General features: G+C 45.4%; 1 protein-coding gene across 7 annotated transcripts in view; it reads right to left on the bottom strand.

The window, feature by feature from the left end:
* The window catches only part of LOC133363741 (broad substrate specificity ATP-binding cassette transporter ABCG2-like), a 71097-nt gene that overhangs the window by 13353 nt on the left and 42690 nt on the right, over positions 1–15054 (bottom strand). For all 7 annotated transcript variants that reach the window (XM_061583062.1, XM_061583064.1, XM_061583066.1 and 4 more), the window contains one exon: positions 1915–1997. In XM_061583062.1, coding sequence (XP_061439046.1) covers positions 1915–1997 — 83 coding nt within the window. The remainder of the gene's footprint in view (positions 1–1914; positions 1998–15054) is intronic.

The raw sequence follows: 15054 nt of genomic DNA, 5'->3' as shown, positions 1-15054 counted from the left end.
TTATAGTAATAGGGTCTTTTGATCTCTTTACTTTAAAGTCATGAACAGGTTAGGATATTAATGATTAATGCTGCCACGCACCCAGTAATTTTGTAATGCTATTCTTCTCTTTTCCCTCAATAAAAGAAAGCTTTGCTTTAGTCCAGTTTGGATCTGCATTTCTTGGGTTATACATGCATCATTTAGGTACATTTCAGGGCAAAGCACTTGTTTTATCCCTAGCAAAAGATCCCCCTCCTCTCAAGGAGGTGTGTTTCATGGGACATGTGGGTGGCAGGTTCACACACTCAAGGTCCCAAGGACACATGTCATAACACTATTATAATGGAAGATGTTGAGCAAAAGGTGAGATGATGCTCCAGGCAGATCAAGAGCAGAGCTTGGAAAAGTTACTTTTTTGAACTACAATTCCCATCAGCCCCAGCCAGCATGGCCACTGGATTGGACTGATGGGAGCTGTAGTTCAAAAAAGTAACTTTTCCAAGCTCTGATCAAGAGTGTTGGGTGGGAAGGAAGTGATAGGATGGGGACAACAGGGCTTGGTCTTCCAGCAGAAGCTGCTGTATATTATTCCTAAAATCCAGCAGTTCTCTCATCCTGTAAGTCAGAAGTGGTGGACCTTTGGCCTTTCAGTTGTTGATGGACCATGAGTCCCATGAATCCCAACCATCATGTCCAAAAGTCAGGAATGATGAGAGTGTAGTCCAACAACATCTTGAAGGCCGCAGGTTCCCTCAGCTAGAGTATGAGTGAAAATATCACTTCAGCCTAGCAGCAGGATTTTAAGGCTCCTTATGTGTACTGGAGATGCAATGTACCCACACAGCTCACACATTCACAAGAGCTTCAGCATGCGCTGCAGAGTTGTGGATAGCACTACACATGCCTTTCAATTGCATTTATAGAGTAACCCCCAACATCTGTTCATTTATTTGAAATATTTCTTGACATTTCTAGGGCAGCTGACAACTGAATAAATGAAAGCAAGATAACGATGAAATAAAAAGCAGCAGGGGGGAGTGGTTAAAAACAGCCCATAAAATTCAGTGGAATAAAGAAAATAAAACCTTCAGACAGTTTAACCTGAATGATAAAGAGCCCAGGCAAATAATTAGGCTTTCATCTGGTGCCCAAATCTCATCAATGTTGGCTCTAGCCATGCCCCTGCAAAGGGCAGTCCAGAGACAGGGCACCAAAACAAAGAAGTCCCTTCTCTCCAGCCCCCACCCACCTAACTTCACATGACGGGAGTAGGGATGGCTGAATCTGTCAGTTTTGGTTTCTCTCAGTTTGTCATTTTCCCATTTTTATCACTGTTTGCATTTATTCATCACTTACTTCATCAGTCTCTTAAAGCAGCTTACAATTATAAAAGCATACAAAATGCAAAATGAAAAATAACTTGAAAAATATAAAATAACATTATTGACTAAAAGTGCTCATACCACAATTACTTAAAAACCTTAACTTCAGTTTGCCCCATTTCTGTATCAATTTGCGAATTTCTCTTTTTAAAAAACTGCACAAAAAACTATCTGCATTTTTGTGTGAATTTCTCCTAAAATATGCATTTGTTTATGCAGTTTGGCCTAATATATGCATTTCTGCCTGCAGGGAAAATTGTTGTCATTTCCTTCCTTTGCCCCATGGTGAAAGACATCTCTTAGGCAAGTATATTGGAGGTCACTGCATAAAAAATCTAAGGTTGTATTCAACTAAGTTCTACTCACAGTACACCCATGACCTTAATGAGCCTAAGTCAGCCATATCTGTTACTGCAAGTAGGACTAGCACTGAATACTACTCTTAGTAAAATAATGCTTTACCTAAACTTTTCTGCACATCATAAATATTAACCCAAAACGATGCTACATTGCATTCTTTTTTTAAAGGATATGCTTAACATTTACTAACCTATTCTGAATGCCAGTGGCATCGTTTTTAACTCCAGCGAAAACAGCTCCTAAGATTATTCCCATAAAAGTGGCAATACATATCTAGTGGAGAAAGCAAAAAAGAAAATTTCACATTAAAAACATGCTGTCTTGGGCAGGGTAGGAGCGAGAGGTAGAAGGAAACGTTTGAAAAACTGCAGACCTCAAGAAAGTATACTAGCTGTCCTCTATTATGCTGCTCTGCTGCCATGATGAAGATGAATTATGATGAACACCTTACTTTGTTAGAAGGAGCCATTGGCCTTACCTGAACATAATTTCTCCAGGAGAACAGACCATCAGATGGGAAACAGAGCCACCCAGCACCAGCAGGCAGGAATTGTATGTTTTTTTAGGAAATATCAACCCTTGCGAGACCCCAGACCATTCACTGACGAATGGCCAAAAGGATACTCCAATGGTGAGAACTTAATACACACTTAAAGGAGAAAGAAAATTGGAGACAAAAACAAGGCAAAAAACCTATACATTAAGCAATACTACTTCTTCAAACCAAAAAACAACTAAAAAAACAGAACAAATAGTCATTTACTCCATGAAGCAAAACCTCAGAAAATATCGAGAATAAAACATTTATCAAACATCTTATATAACCTTAACATGAGCAACATGAATTTAAAAACAAATTAAAAACAATATGTTACTCACAACTTTGGGCAGCCCATTCTGTGATTAGTTACTTCCTCCAACGGGTGGCTCCTGATGGTCTGTTCTCCAGGAAAAATTATGTTCAGGTAAGGCCAACGGCCCCTTCTCCCTGGAGAACAGCCCATCAGATGGGATGTACCAAAGCATCTGAAGACGAAGGGTGGGAACTGCCAGAGACTGAATAGGAAATTACATAAAAGGCCATCAGATATACTTCAGGTATGAATGGTAACTTGATGTAGCATGTGCCTGCTGAAGGCGGCTTCTGCTGATGCATATTTATCTATCTTGTAGTGGAGATAAAAGTATTTGGGGACGGCCAGGTAGGTGCCCTGCAAATCTCCAACAAGGGAGCATTGACGACACAAGCATCAGAAACTGCCGCTGCCCTAGCAGAGTGGGCCGTAACATGTGAAGGAACAGGAAGGTGCAAAGACTCATAAGCCAAACTAATGCAAGCGTTAAGCCCGCCAGCTAGGGTGGCGGATGGTACACATTTACCCATAGACTTTGGGGGGAATGACACAAAGAGCAATTCAGTCTGTCAAAAACCTTTTGTTCATTGAACATAAACCTTTAGTGCTCACTGGACATCCAGTGAGTGCCACACCTTTTCTTGTGGATGGATTGGAGCTGGGCAGAAGGTAGGAAGAATTAGTTCTTATTGGTGATGATACACCAAGTTCACCTTAGGGATGAAAGCTGGGTCTGTACGAAGAATTACTCTGTCAATGTGGAAAACACAGAGATGTTTGGCCACAGAAAAGACATTTAATTCAGAAATTTTCCGTTCCGAGGTGATTGCCACCAAGAAAAGAACCTTCAACGAGAGTATATGCAGAGATACTGCATTCAAAGGCTCAAATGGTGGGAGCTGGAGTGCCTGCAGGACTTTATGGAGATTCCACATGGGGAAATGATGGACATCCGGTGGACATGAGGCAGCTGTCCTACAAAGAAAACCTTCCACAAGTGGATGATACCCAACTGTTCCCAAGGTACGAAGTGACAAGACCTAAGAAATGGCTGAGAGGTGTCTGTATAATATATTCACTTTAAGGCCCAGTTGGAGGCCATCTTGCAAAAATTCCAGAACGTGAGGAATCTGTCCCTTAGAAGGACATAGGTCCTTAAGTGAACACCACAGTGTGAAGGCTTTCCAGGATGACTGGTATATCCTTCTCGTAGAAGGCCGCCGTGCTGCAAGGAAGGTATCGATTATGTCTGAAGAGAGCCCAGAGCGTCTCAGGAACTGCTGCTCAAGTGCCACGCCATCAGTTTCAGCAACACAGGTTCTGGATGAAAGACTGGACCCTATGAGAGAAGGTCCCGCTACAGGGGCAGCCTCCATGGAGCAGCCATCGAGAGGTGGAGGAGTTCTGAAAACCACGGATGGCGAGGCCAGATTGGCACTACTAGGATCAGCTCTGCCCTCTCTGCCTGTTGCAGTGAGGGACACTGGTCAAAAGGCATAAAGTAGACCCGGAGGCCAGAAACCCCCCAATGCCAGAAACCCCCCAACGATCTGACTGCCATTGCTGAAAAGACCAGACTCCAGAAGGTTGCCTGGGACAGAAGACCTGGCCTCACTGGCAACTCCCTTGAATCCATGTTGGACACACTCAGGAGAACTAAACACAGTGACCAGCTAGGTCAGTACAAGATGGGAAGCCAGTCCATCCCACCAGGAGTAGTAGACTGCCAGAAAAGTGTTAAGTACCTCTGCTTCCATCTTGAGACAACTAGTGAAGAAGTGGGGAAAGGTGAGTGTTGTGAATCAAGACGAACAGATCCACAGATGGAGGACTGCACTTACAAGCAACTGGTGGAAGACCTCATAATAGAGTCTGCATCTCTACAGCCCCACTTGTTGTCTGCTAAGCTGGAACACTGCTAAGTTCCCTGCTAAGCCGGTGAGAATCGTAGGGACGCTTGGCCCTGGGGACTAGAGGACTGATTGAAGATTCATCAGCAGAGTACCCCCCATGAAGGATGAGCCAATTAAAGAGCAGACCAATGTCTGTGCTGTATAGCTTGAGGCCCAGCGAAATGATTGCTCTGAGCAGCTTAACTGACTTGGAGAACACTGCAACCAGATGGTAAGTAGGTTGCAGAGGTGTGTCAGGCATGTTAAGATGGGACCACACACCCCAAGATGGTGGCCATTGCATCCCATAAAAAACAGCAGGGTTCTCAGAAGCACCAGTGAATTGCCAGACCAGGTCTAGATGGTTCATTGGCCCCTGGGGTGTCTACTCAAGCCTGACTAAGATGCCAAAGAGGAAAATAGCATGGTTAGATGCACAGGAAATGTAATGGTGCAGTAGACTCCAACTTAATGTTTCCAGCAAACATGGTCGACTGGTCATGCTGTCTGACAAGCACTACATCATATAAATTCAAAAACGTATTTGAAGAAGAAACCAGTTGCAATTTTAAAAACTTGATGAATTCCGAAATGAAGAGATCTCAGACTATTGCCCTCAGAAAACCAATCATAATTCCTTACGGAGTTCCTGGCAGAAGAAAAAGAAGAAGAACATTGCACCTCCATGGGATCCATGAGTCTAGGGAGTTGCTTCATAACCTTTACCATTGTCTGAAGGCTACCCTGTAGTTACACAGAGAGATAGCCAACAGATTGGGTAGCCTTACTGTTGTCCTACAACTACCCTGCAGTTACACAGGGAGGGAGCCAACAGATTGGGTAGCCTTACTATTGTCCTACAACTACCCTGCAGTTACACAGGGAGGGAGCCAGCAGCTTGGCTGGGTCCAAGAAGAAAAGGCAAATATATCAAAGGCAAGACCAGCAGTGGTCACCAGATGCAATGAACATGCTCTGACTGCATAAATGGGACAAAATGCTTCGAAAAACCTTAGCCACCCGAAACTGCAGGGGCACGCTGCTGCACTCATGTCCTTCTTCCAAGCCTCTCCTGGATATATGGGGCTGATGGAGAGTCAGCCACAGGAAGTAAATACCCAGGGACATATTCTGACTAAGAACCTGTGCAGTAACCAATCCAGAGGACTATCTCTCAAAATAAAAATAAAATCAAAGTTATTTATTTATTTCTCCTTTAACCACTGAAAAGCTGAACTGCAAGTAGGAAAGCCGAATATCCATACCAATATGCCAATGTGTGTAACCTTGAGACAAGTTACACAGATCGAACGGTGAAGTAAGCCTTACCAAAGGCTAAACTATTTTGATAAATTTAATATGGAATTTAAAACAGTTGTAAGTTGCCCAGGGACCTGCAGATGAAGATCAGGAGTTGACTGAACAACCACCACCTTAAAGGCGAACGGCACCGCAGAACATATATGCCACTGTGAGTAACCTTGAACCTAGTTATACAAATTGAAAAACAGCAAAGTAAGCCTTCCCAAAGGCTAAATGGAATTTTAAATTGTCTTAAGTCGCCCAGAAACCTGCTGGTGAAGGGCAAGACTTAACCAAGCAATCAGTTTAATTTACAATAGCTTGCTAAGTTATGTTTACCCAGGAGGACAACCAGGAAACCCCTATCTTCCAAGGTTCCCAGGAAGTTCCTGGATGAATCCAATTATTTACTCAGACAGTTATGAAGGGCTGCAACTGTTCAAATAAGCAAACTGGAGCTTTGCATTGATGCCCTAGAAATAGATAAACCTCATGAAACTGACAAACCTGTATTCAGCTTAATTTACTTATCTTGCTTATTTACGTTTTCCCACCGGGATGACAGTAAGAACCTTCTCCGTAAGGAAGTCACTGAATAAATCCAAAAATTTATACAAGGGCTGCAAACAATTTACACAGTTATGAAGAGCTGCAACTGTTCAGAGGACAAACTGGAGCTTTGGACTGAAGCTTATGAAGCAATTCAAATACCTTCACTACACTTAGTGATGATGGGCTGCAAAAATTTACCCGGACAGTTATGAAGGGCTACAACTGTTCAGAGGAACAGACTGGAGCTTTGAGCTGAAGCGCATGAGGCAATTCATATACCTTCACTACAGTGAGGCTACAATTCATATACCTTCACTACAAGAGGAGCCACCAGTAAATGTCCTGCTGCTGTTCAGGCCTAGGGAGAACTGGAGCTTTGAGCTGAGGCTCATGAGACAATTTATATGCCCTTGCTACAATGAGGTCCTCTGGAGGAGCTACCAGGATATTATATTTTGCCTCTGGAAATGGCCTGTTGCTGTTCAGTTCTTGGGACAACTGGAGCTTTTGAACTGAAGCCCATGAGGCAATCCATATGCCTTCACCACACTGAGGCCTCCTAGAGGAGCCACATTATTCTACTGTTGCTCCTGGAAACGGCTTGCTGCTGTTCAGGCCTAAGAAGAAGGGGAATCAGATCTCTTAGAAATATTGAACCTGCTGTTCTAGTGCTTCCAATAAAAAAAGGCAGAAGTGGACCTTGAAGAGGCCACTGCCACAATTCATTTGAAAAGGCCCCCAAAGGAGCATCTTTGAATTGGGCAGGCCTCAGGAGTCAAATGCAAAATTTGAGGACCAGTTGGAAGTGGAGGTGGGTGAAGGTCTCTGGAAGATGACTGAGGCAGGAGATGTTCAACACACTCTCAGTCAGCAACTGAATGGCTGCCACATGCAGACAGTTCCACAGCTGGATGCTCTGGTGTGCCAATGTACAGAGCTCTTTTAGTGGCCTTGGTAACAGTGGACTGCGGTTGTGCCTGATGAGGTTTGTCATGTGCCTTATGCTGTGCACTCTCAGTAGTGTAAGTACGAGAGGCAGCTTTGCCATGTTTTCTCTTTTTAAGTGCCTTTTGTGCTGTAGTGTGGAAATAGAAGCAGACACCTTAGAGGTGTGTGCCACAGAGGCGGAAGACACTGAATCCAGAAAGGTTATGTTATTGGCATCATCTGGTATGACTGTGCCACTATTCTGGTCCTGGGCATCAGCAGCAAAAGATACAGCTGCCATGACAGCACAGCTCAACTCACACGCATGGTGGGGGGCGTGGAGGAAGCTTACAATACTGGCTGCTAAACTCACACACACTGGTGGGGGGCATGGAGGAAGCGTATTTCAAATGGCCACTAAGTTGATATCGAGTAGACGGTTGCCAGGTTCAGGGCCTGAGACTGATCCTGTATCTTTAGGAGAAGAGAAAGTCAGCCAAGTGCAGGTGTTCTTGCACAAGGTGGAATTCTTCCTTCCACCTGCACAACTTTTAAAGATACAGAAGACCTCTTGGTTACCAGGCCCGGCCTCCAAGAGGTCTTCTGATCTTTAAAAGTTGGGCAGGGGGAAGGGAGAATTCCACCTTGTGGTTTTTCTCATTACAGGGTTCCAAGGACACCTGCACTTGGCAGACTTTCTCTTCTCCTAAAGATACAAGATCAGTCTCAGGCCCTGAACCTGGCAACGCTAGGGTAGACACTAATTCGGTCCCAAAGTTAACTTGTGCTGCAGCAGATCAGGAACAATTGAAAAAGAAGAAATGTTTTTTGGTTTTTTTAGAAAAAGAACACAGGAGGGACAAGTTTGAAAGTTGTGAACATAGGAGGGACAGGCTGGAACCTTGTGATGAGAGGAAAAAATTGCTTCTTTTTTTTACATCAAAGTAAACGTTGGAAATCAGGTTGAAAATTAGGACCTCACAGACAGTGAGGCAAACAAACTACATAGAAAAGAAACAATTACAGTAGGACCCCACTCATACGGCAGGTTACAGACCAGACCCCCACTGAAAAATGAAAAGTGCCAAAAAGTGGAACATAGTATCGCCCCCTCCCACTGCCCCCCCGTTCGCTCGTTCTCGTTATGGTGGCAGGCTCCCTACTGCGGATTGCAGGCAGGGAGCTGCCCGCCCGCTCACCGGCCAGTCCGCGCCCTCTGGGTCACCCTCTGCCGGCTCGCTCGCTTGCCCTCCCCCCAATATAATATAATAACCTTAACTTTTGAAAGTTTGGGAAATTGCCAGAATACAGAGAGACGCAGAGTGCACAAATGCTGAATCAGACTGAATCACCAACAATAAAATGATGCCTGACGCCCTTCTCAAACTCAGCTGCTGAGCGTGTCGTCAGAGCTTGGAAACGTTACTTTTTTGAACTGTAATTCCCATCAGCCCAACGGTAGTTTTAAAAAGTAACTTTTCCAAGCTCTGCAGCTGAGTCTGAGAAGAGTGTCAGGCATCATGCCGCAAAAACACCGAAAAAGCAGAACAAGAGCCAAACATAGCGAACATGGATATAATTGAAAACCACCGCATTAGCGAAGTGCCGAAAAGCAGGGCCCTACTGTATTGGAAAAGGGGGGGGGAGCGCTTTAAGCAGGAAAAATGCAGAAGGCACGAAAAATGGCTACAAGAACAAAATGGCATCTGCCGCACTGCTGATCAGAAGAACAAGCATAGCAATTGGAAAAGAAGGCGTTGTGTTGCCACTCCACTGAGTAAGGTAGGCAACTTGGGGGTAACAAAAGAAAATGGAGAACTCAGAGCAAAAACAGAGCTCAGAGCAAAGCCCCCAAAAGCTTAGGATAAGAAAGGTGGGTTTTTTTTACCTCATATAACAAAGAAAAATGACTCCGAGGAAAGATAACACAGGAGAAGAGGATATTGGGTTCAAATTAAACAGATGGATTAGAAAGTTTAGAAAAAACAAAGCTACAAGAGCGAAAGAAGAAAACGATCTGCCCAGATGCAGGAGGCGGAGGCAGGAATGGTCTGGGGTGTCACGAGGGTTGCTACTTCCTCAAAAAACATATGATTCCTGCCTGCTGATGCTAGGTGGCACTGTTTCCCATTTGATGGGCTGTTCTCCAGGGAGAAAAGAATGTATAGTTTGATGTAGCATATTTATTTATTTTTATTTATTTTAAAATATTTCTATCCCGCCCTTCTACCCTATAATAGGGCACTCAGGGCGGCTTACAATAATTCAATCAAACACGTACATAATAAAATTGTAAACAGCAAAATCACAAAAACATTAAAATAAATTAAAATACATAAAATAGAATTAAAATATATAAAATACAATATATATATACACACACATACACATATACATATATATATAGGGAGTGGTACTAAAGGGACTTACAAAGGTAAAATTTAACGTAGAAGGCATAAAGTCAGTATCAGGCTCTACTTTCAGTCCCTCCCAAAAGCTCTCCGGAACAAGATTGTTTTCAGAAGTCTCCGGAAAACCAACAGGGAGGGAGCAGAGCTGACTTCTTCGGGTAGGGTATTCCAAAGCTTGGGGGCCACAGCTGAAAAAGCTCTCTCACATGTGCCTGTCAGTCTAACCACTTTTATTCCAGGCACGCAGAGGAGACAAGAGGCAGATGATCTTAAATCCCAGGCAGGTACATATGGCCGTAAGTGGTCCCTCAGGTATATTGGTCCAAGGCTGTTTAGAGCTTTCAAGGTCAGAATCAGCACTTTGAATTGGGCCCGGAAACAAATTGGGAGCCAGTGGAGCTGATAAAGCACAGGGGTGATATGCTCCCTGCACCGTGCTCCAGTTAACATTCTGGCTGCTGCATTTTGAACCAACTGCATTTCTGAACTGTTTTCAAAGGCAGCCCTACATAGAGTGTGTTACAGTAATCAAGCCTCAATGTCACCAATGCATGTATCACTGTGGCCAAGTCAACTGCCTCCAGGAACGGACACAGCTGGTAGACCAGTTTGAGTTGGCCAAAAGCACTCCTGGCTACCGCAGCCACCTGATATTCAAGCAGCAGGGCAGGATCCAGGAGGACCCCCAAACTGTGGACCTGCTCCTTCAAGGGGAGTGCAACCCCATCCAGAACAGGTTGCAACCCCGTCCCTGGTGCAGTTTTTCCCTTGACCATCTTATCTGGATTTTCAGTTTGTTCGCCCACATCCAGCCCTTCACAGCCTCCAGGCACTGGTTTAGGATGAGCACTCCCTCCCTGCAATCAGGTGGTATAGACCTGAATGTCATCAGCATATTGATGACATTGTACTCCAAATCTCCTGATGACCTCTCCCAGCAGTTTCATATAAATGTTAAAGAGCATGGGAGACAAAATGGAACCTTGCGGTACCCCACAGGCCAACGGCCAGGGGGTCAAGCAGTAGTCTCCCAGCACCACTTTCTGGGTCCTGTCCGTCAGGTAGGACTGGAACCACTGTAAAACAGTGCCTCCCAATCCCATCCCAGCTAGACGGCCCAGAAGGATACCATGGTCGATCGTATCGAAGGCCGCCGAGAGGTCCAGCAGCAACAACAGGGATGCATTCCCTCTGTCTGATGCCCGGCATAGGTCATCAAGCAGGGCGACCAAGGCAGTCTCTGTCCCATGACCAGGCATGAAGCCTGATTGAAAAGGGTCCGATTCATCCAGGAAAACTTGGAGCTGAGCAGCCGTTACCCTCTCAGTCACCTTGCCCAGAGACGGGAGATTAGAGACTGGGAGGAAGTTAAGATCCGCAGGGTCTAATGAAGGCTTTTTTAAACAAAGGTCTTATCACAGCCTCCTTCAACAATGTTGGCATAGAACCTTCCCTTAGGGAGGTGTTAATTAAATATGCCAACCAGCCTTGGCTAGAGGTGGCTCTTATGAAGGGGAGCTCTCTTCCCCACCCTCTGGCAGTTGTCTTCTCCCTTGTTAGCCCCAACTGGCTTCAGCTGGCACCCAGGCCTTGCAGGGGGTAGCAGTTGACACCTGAGGAAGCCAGCAGATGGAGTTTTGCAGGAGGCCACATCATCAAGGTGTAGGTTCTGCTGGGTTTCTCTCACCTTCCTCAGCATATTGGTTATGCCTGCTCCCAAGAGCCTTTTTGGTGGAAAAAAAATGAATATTACAGGGAGCAGGAGGAAGAAGGATGTGCAACCATCAGCCCCTGCAACTGGCACTCAGAATGGATTGACCAGGCTTAAAAAAAATACTAGGAGTCCATTTGCCATTACCTAGTTGACAAGGCAGTTCTTTCAGCCTACTTTTGAAATAAACTCTAAATTCTGGTCCAGTTAAACATGTGCATTCAGGGGTGGGGAACCTTTGGCCCTCCAGATGTTACTTAACTACAACTCCCATCATCCCTCACCATTGACCATATTTACTGGGACTAATGGGAGTTGTAGTTCAGCAACATCTAGAGGGCCAAAGGCTCCCCAGCCCTGAAGATGGTACACTGGAATTCTGTGACTGGAACTTCCAAGGTAATTTTCTTTTTCAAAAATCAGCCCCATGGCTGCTTTTATTTGAAGGGGAGAGAGAGAATATGGATCAGGGGCACTGGATGGGGAGATCTATGCCTCTGTCCCTGTGCCAGGTTTCCAAATAAACCATTCCCACCTGAAGTTGCTGTTTGTCATGGAGGGGAAAACATGCACATACACAATTGTCATACCCATATGATTTGGTCTCTGTGCTAATAACAGCTTTGTAGCAGAAAAATTTGGACTAGGGTCAAAGTGGTGGGAGAAGGAACAGTTGTTCTTACCGCAAACGGTATTACTTCAAAGATGAGATCTCCAAGCGGGTAGTGCAGCTCCCCCTACAGCTCAGAGACAGGAAACACTTCAGCAAATACGTCTCCCCTCCCCTTTTGTTGAAGCTCAGCTCATTTCTTGGAAAGCCACAGAGACCAGCCTCAACAGAAAGTGAAGACCCACACACACTACATGCATAAAAACATTGAACCATACAACAAAATGTGTTAGGAACAAAGTCAACTGACCATCAACAAACAAAGCTATAGCAGGAAAGAACCATGGTACTCACTGACTTGGTCCCAGCCACCAAAATTTGCAGAAACACAGACATACTCTGAGGGTGGGCCTGGAGACCTCTCGTTATCCATTAAAACTACAGTTTACAGTAAGAACAACTGTTTCTTCTCTCATGGATGACAGACGTCTCCAAGCGGAATGTACAGTAAGGCCCCACTCATACGGCAGGTTAGGTTCCAGACCCCCGCCAGAAAGCAAAAACTGCCGAAAAGCGGATCAGCTGTAGCGCAGGGGTCTGGAACCTAACCTGCTGATCGTACCAGAGGAGGAGAAGATCAGATCTTCCCCTCCACCAGCGCAATCAGCTGGTGTGCAGAAGTCTGACCGCTCCCGAGGAGAAGATGCTACAGCTGAACTTTCCCTTCTCTGGCGCGATCAGCTCGAGCAGGGGAGTCTGATCACGCCAGAAGAGAATATCAGCTGTAGCACGCTACAGCTGATCTTCCCCTCCTCTGGCACAATCAGCTGGAGGGCGGGGAGCTCCAGCCCCCCCTCCAGCTGATCACCCTGCTGGCACTGTATTAGCAGAACTCCAAAAAGCGGGCCTCAAGAAGTGGGGCCTTATTGTACTAAAACTGCAGACCTAAGGTGGTCATAAAATGTGTTGCAGAACTCTGCGTCCAAATGCTGCCTCTGCTGAGGCATATAAATCAATTTTACAGTGTTGTGTACTGGGAGTGGACCATTTCGCTGCCCTAAAAATATCTATTATCAGAGTGTTTGTTGAGAAAACCGCTGATGTTGCAGCAGATCTGGTAGAGTGCACTGTACGGCACAGTGGTGATGGCAGGTATAGGGCTTCATATGCTATAGAGATACAAGCTCTGATCCAACAAGCTAGAGTTGAACTTGTTACTTTTTTGCCCATAGTGGCAGGATAGAATGACATGAATAGAGATTCAGATCGCCTAAATGGTTTGGTTCTATTAATATACATCTTCAGTGCACGTCTGAAGTCTAATGAACACCATACTTTCTCTTTGGGGTGAGAAGGGTTAGGACAGAAAGAAGATAGAATTATTTTCTGTTGCCTGTGGAAGACCATGTTTACTTTGGGGACAAACGCTGGGTTAGTGTGGAGCACCACTCTGTCTTTGTGAAAAATACATAGGTGCTTTTCGACAGACAGAGCCTGTAGCTCAGACACTCTATGTGCTATTGTAATAGTCACTAGAAAAAATACTTTGAAGGAAAGAATCCTTAAGGGTACTGCTCCCAATGGCTCAAAGGGAGGTTTCTGTAAGGCCAAAAGCACAGCATGAAGATTCCAGGTTGGAAAATGGTGTTGGACTAGTGGCTCCCCAGAGAAATGTCTTTAGTACTGAATGGGAACCAAGAGACTCAGAACCTGCTACTTGTAAAATAGAAGATAAGGCTGGCTTGCCTCTTCAGTGTATTAGGATGCAAACCTATCTGTAGCCCTTCTTGCAGAAATAATAGCACTTTGGCCACAGTCGGTGACTTGGGAATGCCTTCCACGTACCCTGATAACAAAGGATAGTTGAAAGGCACCTTGCCGCTAAGATAGCACCCACTACTGCTGATGGAATCCCTGACTCTTGTAGTCGCTTGTGCTCAATTTCCAAGCAGTCAGTTGAAGCCACTGTGGGTCTGGATGGAAGAGAGGACCCTGGTGGAATAGATCTGGGTGAGGTGGAAGATGATACAGTGGTGACTGCAAAAGTTGGATGATATCTGAAAACCAGGGGCATCTTGGCCAATAGGGGGCTAGTAGCACTAGCTTTCTCTGACCGGATCTTTTTGAGCACCCTGGATAATATCGGAGTTGGAGGAAACGCATAAAGTAGCCCCTCCAGCCATGGAACCAAGATAGCATCCACTTGTTCAGCTCTGTGATTCAGGAAGGGCACACAAAAAAGTCGTGTCTGATGGTTTCTCTCTGATGCGAATAGGTCTGTCTTGAACTTGCCAAACCTCACCTGGAGAGATTGGAACACTTCCTTGTGGAGAGCCCATTTCCCTGGGAACAGTTGCTGGCGGCTCAACCAGTCCGCTGTAACGTTCATGTGTCCTTGAGTATACTCTGCTGAGACTGAAGCCATGTGTTGCTCTGCCCGTGACAGCATTGCCACTGCTTTGGTGTAAAGGGCCAAAGACCAAGTACCCCCTTGCTTGATCAAATGAGCTCGTGTTGTTGGTATGAATCAGTACATCTAGAAAAGTGAGAATGTGAAAGAAGTGGCAGAGGGCCAGATGAGCTGCTTGTAGTTCTAGCCAGTTGATACTTCTGCGCGCCTCTAATGGCAACCACACACCCTGCACATACTGCCCTTGACAATGTGCTCCCCATCCCCTGAGTCTTGCGTCGGTGATGACTGAACGGGGCAGATCCTGCAGAGGGAGGCCTTTTTGTAGGTGAGCTATTGACACCCACCATCAAAGAGACTCCTTGACCTGCTGCGAAAGAAGTACAAACCAGTGTGTGCAGTGTGCGATGTCATCCTGTAAACAGAGGAGCAGCCATTGAAGAGGACGAGTGTAAATGAGCCCAGGGGGTAATCCCTATCGCTGATGCCATCATGCCTAAGAGCTTCGCGAGCACCATGACATCTGCTGAGTGTACATGACATAGAGGAATAACCATGGCTTTGATTTTCCGAATCCTCTCTGGAGAAAGGGAGATGGATTCTCGCAGTGTGTCCAACTGTGCTCCCAAGTGCTGAAGTTGCCGAGATGGGATGAGATGAC

The sequence above is a fragment of the Rhineura floridana genome, chromosome 9 (assembly GCF_030035675.1).
Source record: "Rhineura floridana isolate rRhiFlo1 chromosome 9, rRhiFlo1.hap2, whole genome shotgun sequence".
Classification (NCBI taxonomy): Eukaryota; Metazoa; Chordata; class Lepidosauria; order Squamata; family Rhineuridae; genus Rhineura; species Rhineura floridana.
Note: the sequence above shows the minus strand (reverse complement) of the source record. Positions and strands in the feature narration are given on the sequence as shown.